Genomic DNA, 19,883 nt, shown 5'->3' with positions numbered 1-19,883 from the left:
AATTCGACTGCTCGGGGAACCATTATAATAAATGCGTTTTATGAATGAATGTTTATTTCTCTCAAACCATATCAATGGTACATGAGGTACAAAAACATATATATTAACAAATGTATAGATGCATGGTCAAGTTAGGAAGAGTACAGAGTTAAATAAATCGAGCTAATAATTTTTTTAATAAATATGGACAATTTTTAAAATGATTAATATCTATGGTATACATAGGATTCCCAAATTTATAAGTGTTAACATTTGATGAGTATTTTTCTTCAATTAATTTGCTGCGGAATAAAGAAAATGCCCGGCATTCCATAACATAGTGGCGATCGTCACCCAAAGTGTAATTATTACATAATGAACAGATTCTATGTTACTCCAACTTCCAGTTTCAATTGGTACTTTATGATTACCGTTTCTAAAATTTGTAAATATGAATCTTAAATCGTTTGGAAGTTTCTTTAGATAAATTTCCTATCCAAAGCCTTTCCTTAGGGATTCTGTAATTCAAACATTTGGGTGATTTTTCTACATTTCTGAACCAATCTTGTCAAAACTGATTTATGAGCGTCTTTTAAAAAAAAAAGATTTCAGCCAATTCATACCAGAAAAAAAAATGATTAATCCAGACATAGGAAAGACCACATGAGTTAAGTATATCTCTCATATATTTTAACCATGGGTGCATAAACGAACCCTCAGAAAAACATTTATAAAAATAGCGATACATTATACATTATTTTAAACTGTTTGTGATATCATCTTGTGATATGGGGCAATTACATGTAGATCGGAACATTAATTAGCGCTACTTGCAAAAAGTTTTCATCAAAACGTCGTCAAGGTAATAACCTATTTCTTAACATATTTTAAACTTTAATGTTATCATTTTGATGTGTTATTTATAAATGATTGTTATACAGATATGCCCTATTCAAAAGAGCGGATAATTTCTTTTTGATAAATGTTACTCTTTATGTTGTATGTACTATGATATTACGATGCATATATAATCATGCAATTTACTTACAGTTTTGTTTACTAACTTCCACAAAAAATGCAGTGGAAGATACATGTAGAAACATTTGTATATAATAATCCATGGTAAACTAAGTCACAATGACAAATTCCCATGGTGCTATTTATGACCGGCTGATCGAGAATTACTGTAGATTCCTGTTCACTGATTGTATTGTAAAAAAAAATTAGGAAAACTTTTTTTTTCGGAATTGCAACCCTTTCCTGTTTATCTTTATAGAAAAAGAAAACTTTTATTTTTTGCTTACCCAGTTTTTTTTTTTATTATTTTATGAAAAATAAAAACATGTAATTCATACAGCATTCTTAAATACGTATTTAAAAGTTGCATATATGCTATATGATTTGCATGTTTCTTTGAAGTGAAGGATTAACCCGTCTAACTCTAAGTTTTCTTAAGCGCAAAAAATAGACAGTAAACAGAAGAATTAAAAAGATACAATATCAGAAGGTCAGCTTTAGATTTTCATTGAAAACATTGTTTACTGAGCGTTGAATTTAATGCCTTACAGGAATACAATGCCCTAATCCTGACCAGACAGACGCGCAGACAGAGTTGACCCCCAGCTGACCCCTTTTTTCTTCGCGATGTCGATTTCAAAAGGGAAATGCGTCAGCTACCTAATTTAAATATGACTGCCTAAAATTTCTGAAATCTTTTAAAAATAACTGTCGAGAAAAATACACCAATATCAATTCTGAAAGTGTGCAACATACAAAGTTACCTCCCTTTGTGAGCGCGTTACTCTTCCCACGCTCTTGGTTTGAATAATTTTAATGAATGAAGAGGTTCATACAGTACGAAGGTACGTGTGGGGAAAAGCGCGGCATTTGGATTTAAGGTCTCTCCAACGAAAATTAAATATTTTTTTTAAAACCACAAAAACAAGGTTTAGAACCAATCAAAATTAAGATATAATCCTGAATTATCTAGACCTTGAATAAAGGGCCTGTCTTGGATAGGTTACATTATACGTGGTACTCTGTGAGAGCGCCGGGATTCACACCATCCCATACCAGGTCCGCAGGTAGGCACCCAGCTATATCTAGTTATCTAGATATCTACCTTTTGTTTTTATAGCATAGATGTACAGTGATCGGACTTGAAGGTCAGTTCGAGTTTCATAGGTGTGCCAATATTTCTGGAATTCGTCAGAAATGCAAGTGTCTAATAAGTTACAGGAAAGGTGTTGGGGTTTAAACAAGAGTTTCATTGATATCTGTATATTTGTAAAACAAATTTTGTAAGACCAAAAGACAAAATTATTTTAATATTTTGACTTATTTACATTAGTCATTATTGGATAGATGATGATGACGATGATGATGATGATGATGATGTTACGTTTTTAATTTATGCAACTAGAGATACTGTCAAAAACTGAGAGCTTGAAAAAACTCTACTGATCCTTATGATGGGTCTACCTTAATTGGTGGCTTATTACATGTTAATTACAGTGGCGTCGGAAGCAAATTGAAAAGGGGGGGGGGGGGGGGCTAGACTTGTCAGAAATCTTGACAAGCAAAAAAAAATTTTAAAAGGGGGTTTAAGGTTAAGGTTAGGTATAACTTTGCAAAAAAAGTGGGAGGGGCCGGGGGGGGGGGGGGGTAGCCCCGGTTCCGACGTCCATGAATCATATCTATTCTTCGGAAACCCTGCATCAGAGATGTCTTGATCTGCTCATATACATCAATTATACGACTCTCGGATTTTGCCCCCTGATATAAATACTTATGATCCTTACCTGTGTTGTGATTGTAACATGTACCTGTATCACATATACCAGTGACGAAACTTCACATTGTATAGATTCGATTCCGAAGACCTGTGAATTTATAATTAATTGAAGACAATTCATACGTGTGTTCCTGTGTACATATACGTCTGTATAATTGTTATCACTTCCACACTTTACCGATCCTTCAAAGAATAACATTTCAAAGAAAGATTGCAAATTTAAGTTTTATTTAATTTTAACACATTCCAGTTAACCTGCACGGTATTTATTACAATAACAGTGGTTGGCATAAATTACCATGATGTCATTTACATACATATTAATCAATAACCACTTAAAATGTTCCTTGTCTTTTCTTTAATTTTCTATAATTCTGAATACACAAAATAATGACCCACCACTGGCCACCAGGTTGATTCAATTAAAACATCTCAGTATTGTTTTTTTTTTCTTAGACGTATATGATTATATATACATGTTTAGTACATACTAATAATTTGAAAATACCTTACATACATACTTGTAGAAATGTCTACATATCATATAGGCCTACTAGAATTCGTGTTTTTTACAATCTGACAGCCGCGGAAGTGGGTGTGGTTTTGTGGGAGAGTGGGAATGTTCTGTTCATTGCAATACAAGATTATCTGCTCGGCAGAAATTTGAATTTAGTAAGGAGTGTGATTAGATTGACCATATCTTAGTTGCTCATAATTTATTTAAATCTGTTGCACATAAAGCTGAAACATTCCTTCTGATTCATCTCCCCGTTTTATATCCTTTGCTATGGTGATAAACCAGAACTTCCGATCGGGTGTACAATTAATTTCCTTTATACCCTCATCCAGAAAACTTTCACATGCAAGCAGTCTGAATAATGAAATATCTATGTCTTTTTATCATCTAGTTAAGAATTTACGTTTATATATATATATATAAAGCACTGAATAGAATCAACAACACTAGGCATCTTTAAAGTGTCGGATCTAATATATAGATACAAAGCCAGTAAACTGAATATAAAAAGCACTAAAAATGGCTAACGACACGAACAATAGAAATTGTCAAATTTTCGGGACAACCAGTCCCTTCTTCAGGACCAAAAAATAAATTACATGAGTACAAAACAAAGAAAACAAAATCTAAAGCTACTACTAAACTACTTAAGAAACTATAAAAAAGAACAAAAAGTTGATTTAGTTTTTTTAATTATAAATTTTCATCAACAATCATAAATCATAAATTGAAAATTTGAAATTAACATATATTTATCTACAAGAGTCTACGGGGGTTGATCCAATAGTATAATGTCACAGATGCGATAAATCTGAATAATCGGCGTAAAGTGACAAAAAATTGTGCTTTGATATACCTACCTATTTTAACCCAGATCTGAAAATGTTAATGCATTTTTAGATTATTTCTTAAGATAATATAGTTTATAGATCGTGAGGTACATGTAACGATAGTCGTCGCACGCTAGCGACGTCATTTCTGGATCTCCGGCTTTCAGGCAGATTTTTATAATTTAGTTCTTTATATAAAAAATTGTTGCCACGATGCTCTATTCTATTCGCATTTTTTTCTCATTTAGTAAATAATTACTCCTTTTGTGATCGATGGAATAGTGTATTCGATTATTTAATGTGTGGTCAGTTATGTTTACGGCTCTGTCTTTTACTAATTAACAATTTTTAATTGTCAATGAGTCCATGACTAAGACTCTTTGACAATTAAAAATTGTTAATTAGTAAAAGACAGCTCTTCAAAAAGTCATGAACTATATATAGTATAACTGGTGACATATACATGTACAGTATAATTCTAATCTAAAATAAAAAAAAATTAAAAAGACCTAAATTCATGACACGGCGATGTCATGTATATATCATGTTATAAACAATAATATCTTTTAATTATTTTACGAAATTTAATCAAATTTTAAAATTTTGATGTGGCAAATGTTGATATTTTATTTTATAAATACAATACAGCGCCCATGAGAAGCGTGGTGCATACTGTGACATTACTTTTGGATCACCCTTTGTATTTTATTTTTTACGAATTAATGTGCCAAAAACATTCCTCTAAGACAATACATTTCTTCTATTCCGCTTGTTTACGTGCATTAGTAAAATGTCTAAAATGTTACTGATCAAAGTTATCATCTTTTCTTAATCATACTTTATTTGCATTATGTTTTAAAAACAGTTTTCAGAATGTAAACCCAACAACTTTAACATCGGCAGAAAAACATTTCTTTTGGTACTTATCAATATTGAAATGTTCAGTTTCAAAGTTAAACGAGGCGCAAGATTTTTACTCAATATTTTGATCATACAATTGTTATGAGGACGCATGATTTACAACTATCTACGAGATACTAACATGGGATGAACTGGGATTTTTTTTTCTAATGTTCAAAAATTGTGTTCAAACCTTTTTTGTAATGTATTAAATAATATTCAATAAATGCGGTATTCACGTGTTTAGAAAAAAAAATGTATTTTTCGAGAACTACTGTAAAATTCTTATACAAAATAAAGGCCCACCAACAGACAACTAGGAACCTAGTTGTTCTGGTATTTTTTTTTATACATAAAAATATTCAAACGTGTTACCAATATAGAATTAGTTTTTGTTCCTATACAATGTATATATATATATGTCATTCTAATTTGAGCAGGATTTTTAGTACAATAATTACTATGAAAGAAAGCTAGTACATGTATTTGCTTCATTAAGCGCATGATTATTTTAGAAATAAAATACCCATCATAAATGAGTAAATTTTTTAAATCTAAAACGTGTTCAGTTCAGTATACATACTTTAATGTTCTTACTTCATAATGACATTTAAAAAAAATAGCAAATCCAATTTCTAGAGAGAGGTCGAGAAATCCATATTACCAAAAATATGTCCCCCCCCCCCATCCTCTTGGCAAATTTAAATTATATCCCTCGAACCAACCCCCACCCCCGGAAAAATCATGTTGCGACAATTTTTAAAAATTTGTTTACAGTAAACCGGTTTAAGGGTGCTGTTAAGCTGAAATTTCGAAGGTATTATTTTTCATTATCTGATGTAAATTAATTAATGAATCTTCAAAGAACAGCTTAGATATCAAAGAATTCGTTGATTTTCGTTCTTATTTATTTAAATAAAGTACTATTGTCCATAATTTACCTGCAATTTGAAGGAAGATAGTGGGTATATGCACAGGCCCCTGACGTTATCAATTTATAACGCCAGGTGCCTGTGGGTATATGCGCTCAAATATAATTATCTAGCCTAGTAAATGAAAGTTGCGAGTACATATTGATGAAATTCAACGTAGAAATTTTTTCAGTAATGCTTCATAAAAATAGCTATGTCTAATAGGATGTATCATCACAAAAATGTTTGGTATACACAATAAAAATCTTGTTTTTAATATATATTCTCCTTTTCTATGAAATGTGAAGAAATTATGTAACAAATCTCGGGAGGTTTTGTCAGTTTGACTAATGAAATATATCTATAGAATGCATACAGCTTCTCCAAAAGCTCTTGGCCTCCACTTCAAAATGATTTCAAATTGAATAAAGTTATCGGGATCACTTTCCCCTGATTCAATGTAGAATGTTAAAAAATTGTTTCATTTTCTACACAATTCCTAAAGAGCCATTAGTTTGTCGTAATCACGAGTTCTTGTATACACAAAAGACACTCTGGAATCATTAACTAGAAAAGAAAACATTACATTGATATCTAAAGGATAACTATTATCATATATATATACGATTATATCTACATCTGTATTTGTATCATTACAGTCATACCGAACTCGCTCTAAATTGCTCACTGTTGCCTTAATCATGTTTATACATAACTTAAATGTACCTTTGGCTTTGTGAATATTTTTTGTTGACCTTTATTATATTCAAAATCTGTATATATATGTGCACTTCTTATGATAAATAATTGGTCTAGGTTTTTTTCAAATTTATTTCCTTAGTCATGATGCAAGAAAATATTTAGAGCTATAGATAAGTTTTTATAACTATTTTAAACAGGGCAGATGAAAAACTCAAACGAACTCTCCGGTGCAAGGAGGTAAGAAATTTTCACAACCCTTACAAAAAATAGAAGACATGCGAATATATCATGTGGGATTTAACAACAAGGGGTTGTCATGTTTGATTTTAATTAGAAATTAAAGGATGTGCTCAATAGGTTCGTTTTGACATTTATGAACGGAAGAAGAATTAAGGATTTCATTTCTAAAACTTGTGTTTGCTGTCATTCGACGCACAACGTGTTGGTCTGTTTGACCTAATTACATTGCTAGCCGTCGACCTTGACAATGATCCAAATTACTCCTCCAGGAGTTTGACACGGTGGTGGAATGCAGCAAAGGTGAGTTAAGACTACAGAACTCACCCAGGGTGCGCTTCCTATTAAATAAAGGATTAACCAGGGAGATAGGAAATATGGTAGACAGACTTGTGGTCCACCCTGTATAAATTCTCGCCATCTGATTGGTGGAGCCCCAGACATGGTGTATATTATTTACTGGGTTATGCCGTCTAGGTCACGCACATTGGTTGACCTACATCTTCTACATTGTTGACACTGTTCACGATAACTTTCAGCATTGTTCAGAGTTGTTCGGAGAAAATTTCCGTTCAGCAAGTCTGGCTTATTAAATATTGTCCTAGAAATGTTTAAATTCTGTTCAAACAGAAAGTATTATAAAAGTTCTCAGCAAACACTACTGAATTTAAAATCCACTGATATTCTCAAAAATTGACTGACATTGTCTGACATCTACTGTATAACCACTGTACTCTACTGTAAATCCACTGTACACCCACTGTACAGAGCTACTGTACCACACTGTATCCCACTGTACCCCACTGTACAGAGCCACTGTACTCCACTGTACTCCACTGGACAGCACAGTACCTACCCACTGACCAGCACTGTACCTCACTGTACACCACTGTACGGGGCACTGACCAGCACTGTACCCCACTGAACACCACTGTACAGGGTACTGACAAATACTGTACACCACTGTAACCCACTGTACCTAGTATGTTTTTATAAGTTATTATGTTTAAACAATGAATTGAATTTTTACTTTATTTGAGACCAAAATCTGGATTTGTTTTGATTCTTTCCTATTGCTTACAAGAGAGAAAATGGGCTTCGATTTCTTTAAGTTCATACATAATTACATGCGCGGTCAGAATTCTTTCCAGGGAAAGGGCAGGGATACTTGTTTTCTGGGGGAGCTTAGACATATTTTGGATAGTTGTACATGTACTATGTAAGTTAAGACAAATATAAATTATCCTCTGACCTCCCCCCCCCCCCCCCCAATCCTCCGATCCACGCATGTATTTATCTAAAAACTCGGAATCCAATTATCATACAAAATATAGCAACTTATTCAATAAAAAGGGGATAATATATTTATATATTTCAAAATCAAGGTTTTAGTAACTAAATATCTAGTTTGTTTTTTGTTTTTTTTTACAATGAATTTAATTTAATCAATATTGTCAAATAAATATTAGTATATATGTTACATTAAAGTTTAAAAATTAAAAGAATTTAAAACTATGAATTACAATTTATAGATACATGTAGTTTTAAATTATCTGAATTTTAAAACTTTGATGTTACATATATGTGGAGGAGGGACAACTTTTTTAAGTTCACAGGAAGATCAGCGAGTCGGTATCTGTGTATAGTATACATACTTTCAGTAGATCAAAAGGTGTGAATGTCCCAATATTCAACCTTGTAAATTGTCAGTCTGACACCTTGTTCAAGATATTACGTAATTCCCTCATAAGGGTATTTGTGGTCTTTAGATTATTAAATCCATTTGAAATATATTTTTTTTAAAACATAACATGCATTAAAAAACGAAATACTCTCTATATTAATCATTTTGGATGCGTTTTTTTATTATTTAAATCAAGTCGGATATTAAACATGTTAAACATTTATTTATAAATCCTCACACCACCCCCCCCCCCCCCCCCAGTCGCTGATATCAAAATAAGTATTGTGTTAAATTAAAAATGAAATATGGTGATAACGAACAGTTTTCAAATAATATTTCACCCTATTACGGTACTTTTGATTATATACTTTTGAATTTGATCACTGTTTATTATCATCTACATGTATCTTCTCTTGCACAGTTAAGAATGTTGCCATGATATACATGTAGTAAGAGTTTTAATAAGAAAAAATATACCCCCTCCTTCTCTCCCCCCCTCTCTCTCTCTCTCTCTCTCTCTCTCTCTCTCTCTCATGTTGTAACTATTCTCCTCCAAAGTCAGGAAGGCATACATAAGCCCCCTCCCCCCGCGCAATATTTTTGCTGCATCACAATTTCATTTTTAGCATCTCTTCAATTATAAGCAACACCTTAATTAATAGGCAAACATGTTTATTTTCTCTTTCCGTAATAAGTGAATTGTGTAAGGGTCGGATAAATGAGAAAAATATTTTTATTATTCAGTAAATGAAAATACGCAATTTATTTTTGAATCATGTTGAATGTATATGACCTAATAAATTTCACGACGATAAATGAGCATGCAGCCTAAAACATGCATACAAAATTTTCTTTTTTAAAACAAACTTATGAGCTATTAAAGCTGTATTTACTGATTATACACTCAATTGGAACTTGTTGCACGAAAACGTCACTCCATGGAAAACGAACTCCATTAGTTGTCATCGTATAATGGCTGCCTTTACCAACAAGTGAATATTTTTACTGATCGTATGGTTTTCTTATACAATTATATTTGTTAAAATTAACGTCTTAAACAATGTCAAGTGTTAAACACAATGAACTGAGTTATATCTTTAAAGCAGAATTAGCTTACTGAATTTTTTTAATTGTGCTTTACACACGTGCTCGGACGACATTTCCTTATAAAATCGCTTCGTATGGTAATTAAAACAAAAAGATATTCAAACTATGACGAATTCTGACTAATTATTTATATCTTGTGTAATATTTGCTTCCTGTGTATAGTGATTAGCAGCGTTCACGATCTCAGGTAGACTTCCAGCCCCGGAGGCTTTCACACCTCTAGAAATTAAGCCCCGCCCTCACCTGAGATTTACCACCCGGTAAAAAAGTTCGGCCTTTAAAACGATCTTTCGTTTTTTCTTCTGTTTTTTTTTTCATTTACTGAAACCAGTATATTGTATCATAGCAAACCTTTCAAATCTTCTATAAAATCTCTCTCTCTCTCTCTCTCTCTCTCTCTCTCTCTCTCTCTCTCTCTCTCTCTCTCTCTCTCTCTCTCTCTCTCTGCTAACGTACGAATATTTTAGTATTTAAATAAAGTACTACCGGTAACATGTAGTAATGTTGACAGCGGCTAAATCTACTTATTGGCATTAAAAAAATTAAAGTATGTATTTATCTTTAGTTTCGGGATAATGTCAATTGATTCAAATGATTTGAAGTCTGTTATTCAGTGATTGTCTTAAAAATTCTTAATGATTGAAAGTCAACGCTAAAAAGTAATATTTTATATCGACAGTGTCCTGTCTCCTTCTTTGTGTATGTCTACAGAAAAAAATCTGTTGTCTGTCTGGGAACAACGAAAAACCCGGAACTAACAGAAAGGCTCAGACTATACACACGGCCGGGTGACTGTGTCAAGGTGTGAAAACTGACCACCTGTGTATATGTGTTGGGGCCTAGGAATAAATAGATGTAAACGTCGGGGAAATACACTGTTAAAGCAAAAAATCTGAATTTCACTTTTGATTTTAAAAAATCATTATGGTTGCCGGGTGCATTGGGATCATAATTATTTAAAATCTGTCTTAAAAGATTATTATAATTTACTTACATGTAGGAATAGTTTCATGTAATGTTTGCACAAAAGTGGGATTTATCATAACTATTTAATAGTGATTACACATCGAGGTCAAAATTTAAAAAAGATGCATTAATTTTCATAACCGATTGCTTAACATGAATCGTTTCGACATAACACAGTACTGCAAGGGGTATCAAGTTGATTCGGGAGGAAAAAGGGAAGGGTTGGTATTTCCAATATAATAACATTTCATTTTTCGACTTAAAGTTTGCAGATATTTTTCTAAAACCACGGAGTTAGTTGGCAAAAGTAAACGTAAGACATAAAGAAAAATAATCAATATGTAAAAGAAGCAGATTAATAGACAATCAATTTCTTATTATTCTAATCGATTTCTGATAAATGAATTTCTCTCTCTCTCTCTCTCTCTCTCTCTCTCTCTCTCTCTCTCTCTCTCTCTCTCTTTCCTCTCTCTCTCTCATGCATTTTCTTGTGCTAAAACTTGAGGCCCCGAGTCAGAAAGGTATAAGCACGTTAAAATCCCCTTTTGGCATCACAATCGCCACTTCCAACATAGATTTTATTGTGAACTTTTGTACGCTTGCAAATGACACCAATACAATATTGTCAGAAAGTGATATACCTGTAATCTCTCTCTCTCTCTCTCTTTCTCTCTCTCTCTCATTATACAAAAAAAAAATGTGTAGCGTAGGGCATTTTATATATCTTATTTCTTAAACATTTAAAAGTAAATTATATATTAAGAAAACTGTACAGCTACGCATATTACAACATGTTACAACCTTACTTGATTTAAATCCTTCCTTTATTTCTTGCTGAAATTAATGATACAGTTAATTACCGCTTAATATGTAACTGATTATGTTTAAAATGTATAATGTATTACGCAGTAGGTGTTATTTTGTAAAATTAAAACCCGACATTTGCAATGTATATTTAAATATTTTAATCTAACGAATTCGAAATCAATTAACAAATGAGCTAGAAACTCGCACGCTATCTTCAAAATGTACCTGTGTAGTCAAGCGGGCATTTATGATATTTGGACATGTGTACAAAAAAAAAACAAGCATGTATATATTTTGTGGATTCTGTGTTTAATTGACTGTTTTTAGTCGCTAAAACACAGCTTATGAGACACAGAGAATTAACAACCCGATCATTTAAACGAGGGCGTGTCATATATCATCAATAAGAAATGATTATGTAACCTTGCTGGTGGTGGGGGGGGGGGGGGGTGAGGGGTATTTTCGAATGACTGGCAGAATGATCATAATGACATGTACTTTTTTAATAATCAGATTCAACATGTAAAATTCAATACTTTCACCTTATAGCTAGGGAAATTATCATAATTTTATGATCGTAACAGACATTTATTAATAAGGAAAACGTATCAAATAAATTTAACGACCTGTTGCATTTTTCTGTCAAATTATCTGTATACATAATGATAATGCTATATACAGCATAATAAAAATAAATATCGAAGAAAAAAAATATACTGCAGATTTAAAAATCTGATTTTTTTCTCAAATTAATAGTACAGTGCCGTACAGTGGGGTACAGTGATGGTCAGTGCCCGGTACAGTGGCGTACAGTGGGGTACAGTGCTGGTCAGTGCCCTGTACAGTGGCGTACAGTGGGGTACAGTGGAAGTCAGTAGGACTGTACAGTGGTGTACAGTGGAATACAGTGCTGTTCAGTAAAAATGTACAGAGGGGTACAGTGAAAGTAAGTGAAATGTACAGTGAGGTACAGTCAATGTACAGTGGATGTCAGACAATGTCAGTCAATATTTGGGAATATCAGTGGATTTTGAATTCAGTAGTGAAAGGAGGGAAAGTCAAAGGGGCTTGCCTGCAAGTTTGTTGTTGTTGTTTTTTTAATTTTTTAAGATTTTTTTATTATGTTTGTTTTGTAGTATGTGTAAAGCATGCCAAATTTACAAAAATAAGTTAAACATAGTTTCACAGTTGATAAACTAGGTTTATCGATGATTTACTATAGTTTAAGAACCCCAAGCTATAGTTCACAGTTGACTAGAGTTTACGAAAGGTAAACTGTAATTAACAATTTGTTAACTATAGTTTTTATCTGGAAATACCATATTTGTAAAGTTTACTTTAAGAATGCAAATCTAATTTTACTTTTTCTGTCTGTAAATAACATTTATTTAACAATTATATAGATTTTGCTGATATATGTAGATTCATATTTTCATAGTTAAGAGTTGTTAATCATGGTTTCACAATCATGAAACTATATTCATCAGATTAACTATTTTTTGCAATTCCAAATGGTGGTTTTCATGCAGTGTTAATTATAGCTTTACAATTCTGAAACATAGATGATCACGTTAACTATGGATTACAGATACTGGTATGCAATATAGAATGACATCACTAACTATAGTTTTCTGTCCTTAAACTACAGTTTAAAACTGATAAGCCTAGTTTATTGACTGTAAAATATATTTAGCTCATTTTTATGAATTTGGCATGTATATACATGGACAGAAAACAGATAGTAACTATGTATGTCTTGTTCATGAAACTGACAAATAGACAATACTACTAAAACACTCCACAAACAAACTGAAAAATGTAACTGGCCTCGGCCTGGTTTCACGGATTCTGAACTGATTTCAGTGGTTGTGCTTGACTGTCCATTGAAACCATGCACACTTCCAAGCGACATGGGTCAAGTGCTTGATGGCTGAGCTGTCTTCACTCTGTGGACTGCTTGATCTATAGTGGAGGAGGAACTTTCTATCAACTTCTTACCTGCTTTTGTGTCCTGACAGCCGATTGCAAAGCGCAGAACAACCTGCTCCTGATGCACTTCTTCCATGGAGCACGCTATGCAATCTCCATGACAAAGTCATCCCAGTGTTCATATCTCTCTTTTTCCCCTTGGGTCATAGAGTAGAACTCTACCTAAGATGCAGCTTGAAGTGTTACCTTACTATATCTCTGCTCTATTCGGAGACTATTTTATCGAACCTCAGTTACTCTCCCAGCAACTAGAGGATATATAGAAGTACTTGAGGGCTGGCCCCTCCACTGAAACACTTACAGCTAAGAGACAGTCATCATCATTCCTCCCAAATAAAACATACAACATACCCCACTCTAAGCTACCAGTATACTTGAGACACTTAGCTTCTGCTGGGACATTACACCCTGCAACACTACTACAAGAGGTTGATGTACCGTAGTCCCATGCTGCCTCTCTGATGTTGCTGGCATCAGATTTTCCCTAGCCTATTGAGGTTTAATAAAGACATTTTATGATTTCTTTATCCTGCCAGAAAATTTTAGTGGCCTTAGGTCAGAGGAATCCCTACCAAACTGTGAGCTCCTTTTCTGAGGCAGAAAAGTATCCAATGCTTTAGGATTTAACTGGCCCTCGTTACTATACAAAGTTTCCTCTTAGGACACTGCCCCCTTATTCTGGCCTGAGTGTATCCTGTCCTGACCGTCTGAAGCATGGCTTACCCGACTTTGCCCAGATAGACATCCCTGGAAGAGAACTACCACACCAATAAGTGTGAGCCGAGTATAACAAGGAACACTTACTATACCCATAGTAACAGTTGCTGTGACTCCTGTGTCACTAGAATCAGAAATCGCATCCCTCCCGACAGGTGTGATACATGTATAATTAATTGTTCTCTTCCCTAGGACTAAGTTCCTGAAAGTAACTGCCTCCAATGGAGCCCATTTGTGTTAATTGGGCCAGCTGGGACTCTCTATGGCCTCTAACCTAGCCATAAATACTGGATCTCCCTGTGCAGTCCCCACATCCCCATATGCATTTATATGTATTTTCCAGCTGAGTCTACTGTAGCCCTAACTGCACTGCTCCCTGGGAGAGCAACATCTCAGACTCAACCTCCCCAATATGTGTACTGGTCCTTGGTGACCTAGATGGAGAAACACCACCAAAAAGGTGGTCGACCCTGTCAGGTTCATCCTGTCGGGTGCAGATCCCACTCAGACATTTATATCCCTCCCTTATGCCCCTTCCTAGCCGCATCTTTCAATACCATGTCTCCTTCCCCGCCCCCGCCCCCTCCGCTGCACACCCATGCCGCTAAAGAATTATGAACTCCTCCAAGCCTGACTACATGACCCTAGGTTTCCATTACAACAAACAAGAAACTAACTAGGTTTGCACTGAAAGGCATACTGTCCTATCATAACATGTACAAGTAACTTTTGGGTGATTTTTATATTGTGAGTCAATGTTGTGCTAATTAGATTTAATCCGATTTTCACACTTTTTTTTCCTTTGACAGCCAAGGACAGAGTTCCAAACATGGAAGGATGAACCCGAGTTTGAAGTCAGAGGGTTATGGTGATAAAGTGATTCAACAACTTAATAACCTCAGGTCCAGGAATGAATTGTGTGACTTTAAGGTTTCTGCAGGGGAAAAGTCATTCCAGGTAGTTAGCTAAAGCATTAATGGGGAGTTCTCTTTATAAGGCTACCCAAACTTAATTCTACGTTTAAAGTAACTTCAAAATACCAAACCTATGAGGGAGGGCAATAAAGTTTAAACAAACAATATTTTCATACAAGTAATTTCTATCCATTGACAGTAATATTTATACTGTAAATATGAAAGTTCGTGTAGGCTACCTCTTCAATAATGATCTTTCCTGACAATCCCATTGAGTATCTGATATATTTGATATATTTTTTAGTAATGTGCTCTAAACATTTCAAATTTCTTCAGATTGCAGTATTTTAGTAAAATCAAACTGAAACAGATCAAATTAAAGTAGGAGTTTGTTTGTTTTTTTTCCAAAACACAATTTCTCCAAAACTAATGTAGTTGACATTGAACTTAGAATCAACTTGGACAGCCTTAATAAGAAGAAGGTGGGGATATGTTGTATTTTTCCTAAAGATCAACACAGAAAGGAAAAAGAAGCTTTGCAATTCCACACGTGGCTTTAACGATGACTGAATTTATTCTTCAACTTGGCCATAATAATAAACTTGCAGTTAATTGCAGTGCTGCATGATTTGTGATAAGCACGTGAACATCGTTTTGATTGAAAAAGAATATACAATTTCTTAGCTACTAGTTCTCTTATATGTTAAATTTTGGCAACTTAACCTTTTTTGAACAAAGGCTTTTGTTAAAGTCTCTGTACTCAAATATTTAATACCTGTAATCAGTATGATGGTAAATGCATGCAAAAATTTTCATGCATGTGTTAATATTACAAAATATGATGTTCAAAAGTCTTATATTTTATTTGATATCTTTAATTGCTTATCAGAAACCTTTTACTTCCATAAAAATCTATGCTTTGAAATATCTGCGAAAAGGCCGTGCGCAATGCTACCAATTTTCGCTTCAAAATCTACCTATTTTTCATCACTGGAGGTTAACATGTATGGCATTACTGTGAATGAAATTTAATATCATTGATATGATTGTAGTGTTTTGGCAGTTATAAAATTGTTTGTTATACTAAATTCTGCTTCTTACATTGAACAACAGTAGTACAATGTATGCTAATTCTGATAATGTTATGTGAGTTTCTCCAAGTTAAACATGCTCATCAGTTTATTAGGTTGCATTTATGGGAATGTGAGGTAAATTTAGAAAAGACTAACTGCATCTGTCAAGACTCAGATTAGAAACTTATTAAAAGTTTTATTCACAGAAGAGCTTTGTATTTCTATTTTTACAATACATGTAACTGCAAGGGGGATATTGTCACTGTCTTTTATTTTTGTTTTCATTGAAGTAAAAAAAAGTATACATGTTACATGTATGATGAACTAATTAAAAAATATTCACATTTACTTTTGATCAATTCTCTTAATGTATTGAGTGTAATTGATAGATAGAATGGCAGAAGTTGTAGTATGACAATTCACTAATGAATATGAATTATAGGTAAATGTAACTATCTTTTAGGTACATAAAGCTTTGCTGGCCGCTACCAGTGACTACTTCCGAGTCATGTTTGGAGGTGCTATGGCGGAGAGCAAGCAGGACTCGGTGGATCTGAAGGGCGTGACAGCAGACGGTTTACAGATGATCATTGACTTTGTGTACAGTGGAGAGCTCTCCTTGGAGTATGACAATCTGACAGAAGCCATCAACACTGCCAGCCACCTACAGGTTTCTTCAGCTCTAGATATTTGTAGCGATTACATCATCGCTGGAATGACATTTGAAAATGCACAAGATTTTTTGACCATTGCCACAACCTACTCGTTGGACAAAGTCTTGAAGCACTGGGACAAAATGATCCTAAGTAACTTTGTTGAGTTCTCAGAAACGCAATGTTTTTTGAAAATGGAGGCTGTGACTCTTGTGAAATATTTATGCTCTAACGCACTGCGAGCAAGTTCAGAATACAAAATTTTTCAGTGTTTAGATAAGTGGTTCAAGCACAACCCAACACGGATATCTAACGACTGCGTCACGGTACTTACGCACATCCGGTTCCCTTTAATGTCAGAACGGGAGCTACAAATGGTCCAGGAAAGTGAGCTGATGAAGCGCTGCCTAGGAGCTCTACACTTAGTTACAAAGGGTTTCAAATACCACCTGGACTGTCGAGAGCGACACCCAGTTATAGAAGAAAGATCCAATGTTCGCACCGAAATCCCTACCCTTGTCCTAATCCAACCACACAATAGTGCCTCCTATGTTCCATTTCAAATAACATCTTATGATCATGTGACAGGGGTGTTCTACAGACTGTTCTCTGATTTGAACGGAAGCAGAGACTGCAGATTAACTGTTATTGACAATTTTATTTACATTTGTCGTGTGGTGGATTTTGGGGGTGGGTCTCTGATGAGTTCTCTATTCCGATTTGATCCACGGCATTTATGTGGACAAGAGCTTCGCCCAATGCTTAGACTGCGAATGGATTTTGCAATGGTTGCCCACGGAAGCTGCTTATACGTATTCGGTGGTTCTACAGAACAGTTTGCAACAATGGACTCTGTTGAATGCTACAACGTAAAGACAAATACATGGACAGAAATGCCGCCCTTGCCGATGGCTCTCAATTCCCTCGCTGTCCTCACAGTTGAGAGAAAAGTCTATCTCTCTGGCGGTGCCAGTCAGGATCGTCAACCCACTAACTCCTTTACCATTTTTCATCCTCACTATCAAACATACGAGACCCTGCCTGGTATGTTCTATGCCAGGCGACTCCATGAGATGGTGTTTTTCCAGGAAAAAGTGTATGTTCTTGGTGGTATACCTCGTCAAGGGGTGCCCCTACATGGACAGATCCCCATAGAGTGTTATGACGTCAGCACATCCCAGTGGACAATGTTGTCCTCCACCCTAAGTGGGCGTTCTGTTGGTCACTACCTCAGCTTTCAGGGATATATTTTATCACTTGGACATGAGCACCACAATGCTAAGGAAGATGAGATCTGGACGTATGACCCGGAGGTGGATGGTTGGTCAAAATATGCGAAGGCTCCGCAGCGAATGAGTCTCATGTCGGTCATTTGTTCAACAATATTTGTCAACTTTCATGATGAGAAAGTGGCAAAAACTTACCTTAAAGACAAATAAAATATGTTTATTTTTTATATGTTTTTTATAAGCAGTATTCATGTTATTTTAAAAAAAATACTATGTCCCGAGTTTTTGCTTTCACCACTTTTTGCTTGATATTTCGATAATCATAAATACCTTTGTGCTCAAACTACGTTCATCAACCAATATGAAAAATGTCCAGATTATCTGTTTTGAAACGCCCCCTCTACCGCTTCAGGTTTCAATCCACATCCAAAAATAGAAAGTCTACGGGGATTTTGCATTGCATTAGCCATTAATAAGCCCGGATGATATCGTTGAAAAATTGAGCGAGGTGTCACGAGTACTTCCGAATGGAGAAAAGGTGTAAACATTTCCCATTATAAATCTCCGTAAGAACCTGTGAACTTTTATGAGTGAAAAAAGATAATTGTTAAATGAAAATATCTTGGATATATTCCCTTTAATGGATTTCAACTGTATTTCTTTCACATGTATGCGGTGTTTTAAATAAAAAATCATTAAAAAGGTGATGGAAGCAGTAACTTGGGACAGACTTTAGGTATCTTTCAAATGAAATCAAGATAGCTATTTTAAAAGGACACGATGGATTTTTTTTTAAATGACTGGTTCCTGGATCCGCACCTTGAGGTTTTCTGGAATTTGATATATTCTTCATGTATTTAGATGCATAGGCGTCGGAACCGGGGGGGGGGGCTAATAAAAAAATTCTAGTAGTTAGTAGATGATTTATTTTTTATTAATTTTTTGCTTGTCAAGATTTCTGAGGATTAGTTTAGCCCCCCACTTTCAATTTGCTTCCGACGCCACTGTAGATGTCAAATCAATACAATCATATTCAGATGTAAAGATACCTATTCCATGTTGTTTTCCCATGGACTGAAATGTCACACTTTCATTGGTTTAGACATAACACGTGATTGCCTCATATATCTCTATATTTGTTCGGTGAGAAATAATTTGAGACAATATGGCCGTCATTGGACGACGCTTCCCTTACTCATTTCGACATTTCATAGTTTTTAATACATAAACCGCATGCTGTAAGTTCTTAAAGTATTTGGAGTAGTTGGAGTAGTTGCCATTTGAAATTCTTTAAAATTAGAGTAGTTGCCCTTAGACTATTGACGTCACATTGTTTTGTCTGGAGCAGAACAAAATGGCAGCGTCGAAATTTGCTCAAATCTCTGCAGAGGAAAAGGAGAAAACTTTAAAAATTGAATAGCAACAAAACATTGTAAGTGAAAATAGGTGAAGCAAAGATTTTTAAAGAGTATTTGAAAGGTGAGATTGAAAATTTTGAAGAGTTTAAATGAGTAAAATTGGACGAGGTGTTAGGCATCTTGTACATGGCTTTGCGTAGATCATCGCTATTTGTGAATAGATATGTCGCTTGATAGTCCTCGGGAAAAAAAAACCACTTATTAGGTTAGTTATTGACTCACTACGGAAATATATTGGGTTGATCAATCTCAGACGAAAATATTGTTACTTCGCCTCGCCATCTATGAGATAGATCAACCCAATATAATAATAGCAGTTAAACAATTTAAAAAATATGGTAGTGAAGTTGTTTAAACATCCTTTTTCTCAATCTTAAGAAGGCTTGATGATTGTGGTCATTTATAAGACTATTTTTATCCTCTTTAGATGGAGAGCTCTGTTTAAAAATATAGAAA

At 34.5% G+C, this 19,883-nt stretch overlaps 1 protein-coding gene across 3 annotated transcripts; it reads left to right on the top strand.

The window, feature by feature from the left end:
- The first annotated feature begins 1,912 nt into the window (after positions 1-1,912).
- Positions 1,913-18,236, top strand: LOC128181601 (kelch-like protein 26). Of its 3 annotated transcripts, XM_052850065.1 has the most exons (4): positions 1,966-2,063; positions 6,831-6,870; positions 14,950-15,097; positions 16,591-18,236. In XM_052850065.1, exons 2-4 carry the CDS (start codon positions 6,836-6,838, stop codon positions 18,217-18,219), a joined length of 1,812 nt encoding a protein of 603 aa, XP_052706025.1. In that variant the 5' UTR covers positions 1,966-2,063; positions 6,831-6,835; the 3' UTR covers positions 18,220-18,236. The 3 variants fall into 3 exon arrangements, with proteins under 3 accessions (XP_052706027.1, XP_052706025.1, XP_052706026.1); XM_052850067.1 differs by lacking the exon at positions 6,831-6,870 and having other exon boundaries at positions 1,913-2,063; XM_052850066.1 differs by lacking the exons at positions 1,966-2,063; positions 6,831-6,870 and adding an exon at positions 6,877-7,173.
- Positions 18,237-19,883: the final 1,647 nt, after the last annotated feature.

The sequence above is a fragment of the Crassostrea angulata genome, chromosome 4 (assembly GCF_025612915.1).
Source record: "Crassostrea angulata isolate pt1a10 chromosome 4, ASM2561291v2, whole genome shotgun sequence".
Classification (NCBI taxonomy): domain Eukaryota; kingdom Metazoa; phylum Mollusca; class Bivalvia; order Ostreida; family Ostreidae; genus Magallana; species Magallana angulata.
This window is presented reverse-complemented; position numbering and strand designations above follow the sequence as displayed.

Coding starts and splice junctions, on each gene's coding strand:
- LOC128181601 (XM_052850065.1), top strand. CDS start 6,836: ATGAAAAACTCAAACGAACTCTCCGGTGCAAGGAG. Junction 6,871..14,949: donor GAACTCTCCGGTGCAAGGAG/GTAAGAAATTTT, acceptor TTCCTTTGACAG/CCAAGGACAGAGTTCCAAAC. Junction 15,098..16,590: donor CAGGGGAAAAGTCATTCCAG/GTAGTTAGCTAA, acceptor ACTATCTTTTAG/GTACATAAAGCTTTGCTGGC.